The sequence below is a fragment of the Buceros rhinoceros genome, unplaced genomic scaffold (assembly GCF_000710305.1).
Source record: "Buceros rhinoceros silvestris isolate BGI_N320 unplaced genomic scaffold, ASM71030v1 scaffold16746, whole genome shotgun sequence".
Taxonomy (NCBI): domain Eukaryota; kingdom Metazoa; phylum Chordata; class Aves; order Bucerotiformes; family Bucerotidae; genus Buceros; species Buceros rhinoceros.
The window spans coordinates 4,181-7,396 of NW_010417073.1; the positions used below are offsets into that span (position 1 = coordinate 4,181).

Here is a 3,216-nt window from a genome sequence, read left to right on the forward strand (position 1 = left end):
CTCCTCAGGTAAGCGAGGTGCTGTGCCTGGCCTTAAGCCTCTCTCTCTGAGTGATGAGCAGGCTTTCCTTCAGCACAGGAAGGGGACTTCACTTCTGTGGTCTTCCGGGACAGAGGTTTATGTGCCTTTGCGGTAGGTCACAGCTTTGATGACTTATCCATCTGAATTCCTGGGGTGGTTTTCCTCTGAGTCAAGCTGATTGTTTTCTCACCAGAATCTGCTGCTCATGCTTTCTTTAACAGCTTATTTCTAGAACCAGTCCTGGCAGGGTGAGTTTTCTGAGGTTAATACCTTCATTTACAGCACTCGATATGGGGCAGAAGATGGACTTTTCCTTTCGATACGTCGATGTACGTTTAAAATGTGATCTTCAGGCACAGAGAATCCCAGGATCTGTAGTTGAAGAAGAGCCTGTTCTCTTCAGCCTGTTGCACGCTTAGAGCTTTCTCTAAGCAACAAAATGTACCTGCTTGATTTTAAGGCTTAATTCTCTCCCCCGACTCCTCCCTCAGTGTTTTGTCCAGTTCTGAAGGGGAAGAGAGGATGACGGCAGTGGACACGCTGTCAGACAGCTCCGAAGTGGTCGAGATGGAGGATGTGCCTTCCCAATTCCAGGTGCAAAAGCATTCGTGGGATGGGCTGCGTGACATTATTCACAGCAGCAGGAAGTATTCGGGCATGATAGTGAACAAAGCTCCCCATGATTTCCAGTTTGTCCGGAAAACGGAAGAGTCGAGCCCGCACTCTCATCGTCTTTATTACCTGGGTAAGCCAGACGCCGGGTGTGAATGTTACGGGAGAGTTTCCAGTCTAAAGAGGCCAGGAAAGGGGTGGGAGGCATCTCCATTTATGAGATGGGGGGGCTGACCGTAAGTAATGTGGCTTGAGGTTTACACGCTCAAGCTACAGCAGAGCCTGGAATGAAGCAGAGGCCTCTCCAGTCCCGGACAAGCACTTTAACCACGGGCTTAACTTAGCGACAGTGGGAAGTGTTGGCCAGCCAGAGCTACCTCGTGAGGAGGTGTGAAAACACAGTGTCCTTTAGCAACCCAGGTGATGGGGCTGCAGAAGAAATGGTCCTCAAACTCAGGACTACCTTGTGCCTCTAGCTTAGAAAAAATGGGATTTACTCAATTGATTAACCAGACTGATTAACTGAGGAACTGGGTGTTCTGGGTGTTAATGGGGGGTGGTGGTGTCTCCCTGCTTTGTTAAGTACCGCGTAGGTAGAATGCTTTCAAGAGGATGAAAGAAAAAAGAAAGATGAGGTAGGAACAACCTGTTACGGGTATTTGCAGAGACATACCCTCTTCCTGACAGCAGGACTGAGAGGGCAGAGCGCCGTGGTGTACAGGTCCCTCATTATAGCTGGAGCCGCAGTGTAATTAGTGACAGAGCGGTTGGGTTTCAGTAACTGGGAAGTCTTGTGGTTGGGAGCATGGGAAGCTTTATAGACTATAAAGAGTTTGTTATGCTTTGGGGCATGAGCTGATCATTGCTGGGCCAGTAAAAAAACTGTCTGATGTGCAACTCCATACGGAGACTGATCTCCTGAAATGACCGTGCTTTTTTTCCTCCATTTTTGAGTTGCTGGGTGTAGGTCACTGCAGGATGCTGGATTTGAGGGACTGATCTGTTTTGTCACTAAGCAGCTCCCATGTGCCAGTGACTTGATTCGTCACAGTTCCTCAGACATTCTTACAACGCTGAGAAGGGCAGTGTCCAGGGTTAGCATATTTTTCTGGTTGTGTTTGAACAGTGAGGCTGGATTTGAAGCCAAATGTATTTCAAGGCCTTGTTGCCTTTGATAGGCTTTTTGATCTAGATGACTAAAGAACTGAGGATCTAAGTGGCTAATTTAAATTTTTTTTAATATTCTTCTGGCGTGTGAAATGGCTGGCTGGTGGCATTCTTCAGGGGTGCAACCTGTAGGATCCAGAACCAGGAATGAAGGTCCACAAGTGTCTTTTCAGTGTTCGCTTCCTTAAGGAAACATAACAGCACCCGCAGCAGATTGAGCCATCGTTTAAGATGAGGCTCTGCCGGGTGACAGCAGGGTTCCTCTTCTCGGGAATTCCTAATCAAGGGTAGATGGTTTTCTTCACTCGGGAGCAGAGGATGATGTCTTTGGGGAGGAAGGCAGCCTTTTCCTTGTAAATGCTGATGGATTGTAGTCAGCCTGAGGTCATCGTAGAAAGTATGAATATAAGGAGAAAGAAATTCCAGGTCACAGTCGCCAGAGCGTCGAATGTATAATCGTTCCTTTCTGTTTGGACATCTTAAATCATTCCTGAGCTGTCCCCATAGAACTTTATGTTGTATCATGGCAGATGCTGCTTATATTAAACACCACATGCTCAGCACTTTGGTGTTTCTGTATCTCTGAGGATTATATGCTCACATATTGCTCTGCTTCCTGAGGACTTATTAATATTTCAGTTTTAATTTTAAGTAACCGTGCTGCTGGGTTAACGGGCTCAGAAATCTTTTCCTTCTGCCCAGAACATATGCAGAGTAGACAGTATCAGGGCACGTTTCCCTGTGCAAAATTCTGATCCAGGGAGTCTCTACAGCATATGCAGAGGGCGAGTTTGTGGTCTGTGATTTTGTTGAAACTGCCAAAATTGTGTGTCAGGATATTTTATTTTTCGTGGTGGTTTTGGAAGTTGGATGAAGGCCAGTAGCTTATTTGATAACCACAGTCAAAGACTTATGTAAAATGACAAGGTCTTTTGACTCTCTAATATTCCGTTCCACATTTGAATGGGCTCTCTAGAGCTTCCAAGCTTTCTCTTCCCCTCTTGCAGGCTGTTGCATTGGCCTGAATGGGGTTCCTGTAGCAAATTCCTGGCTGAGAAATGTGAAGAGTCATGTTGAGTCACCCATTCAGGGAGTGGCTCTTTCAGAGTGGATCTAGGGCATGGGTTGAGCAGTCCACAGAGAGGAGAGTTGGATGTAACCAGTGCTGAAGAGGATGGTTAGTGTTACATCTTGCTTAGGGAAATTTCTAAATAAAAAAATACCTAAATTTAAATAATTAGATACTATTCTGTGATTGAACTGAGAGCTGCTCAGGAATGACAGCTGGTAAAAGCCTTGGGACAGCCCCAACCCCTCTGTTGTCAGACCTTTTTTTTCCACTTTGCTCTTAGTCCTCTTTGTCCTGGCTCACTATTCTGAAGCAGGATGATGCTTTTCTCCTCCTAACAGGAATGC

At 46.2% G+C, this 3,216-nt stretch overlaps 1 protein-coding gene across 2 annotated transcripts in view; it reads left to right on the top strand.

Moving 5' to 3' along the window:
- Positions 1 to 3,216, top strand: part of DPP9 (dipeptidyl-peptidase 9) — a 17,308-nt gene that overhangs the window by 2,578 nt on the left and 11,514 nt on the right. Inside the window, exon 2 of one of the 2 annotated variants that reach the window (XM_010138053.1) lies at positions 525 to 789. In XM_010138053.1, coding sequence (XP_010136355.1) covers positions 525 to 789 — 265 coding nt within the window. Of the gene's footprint in view, positions 1 to 512; positions 790 to 3,216 lie in introns of both variants that reach the window. The other variant, XM_010138052.1, reaches the window with a different exon arrangement.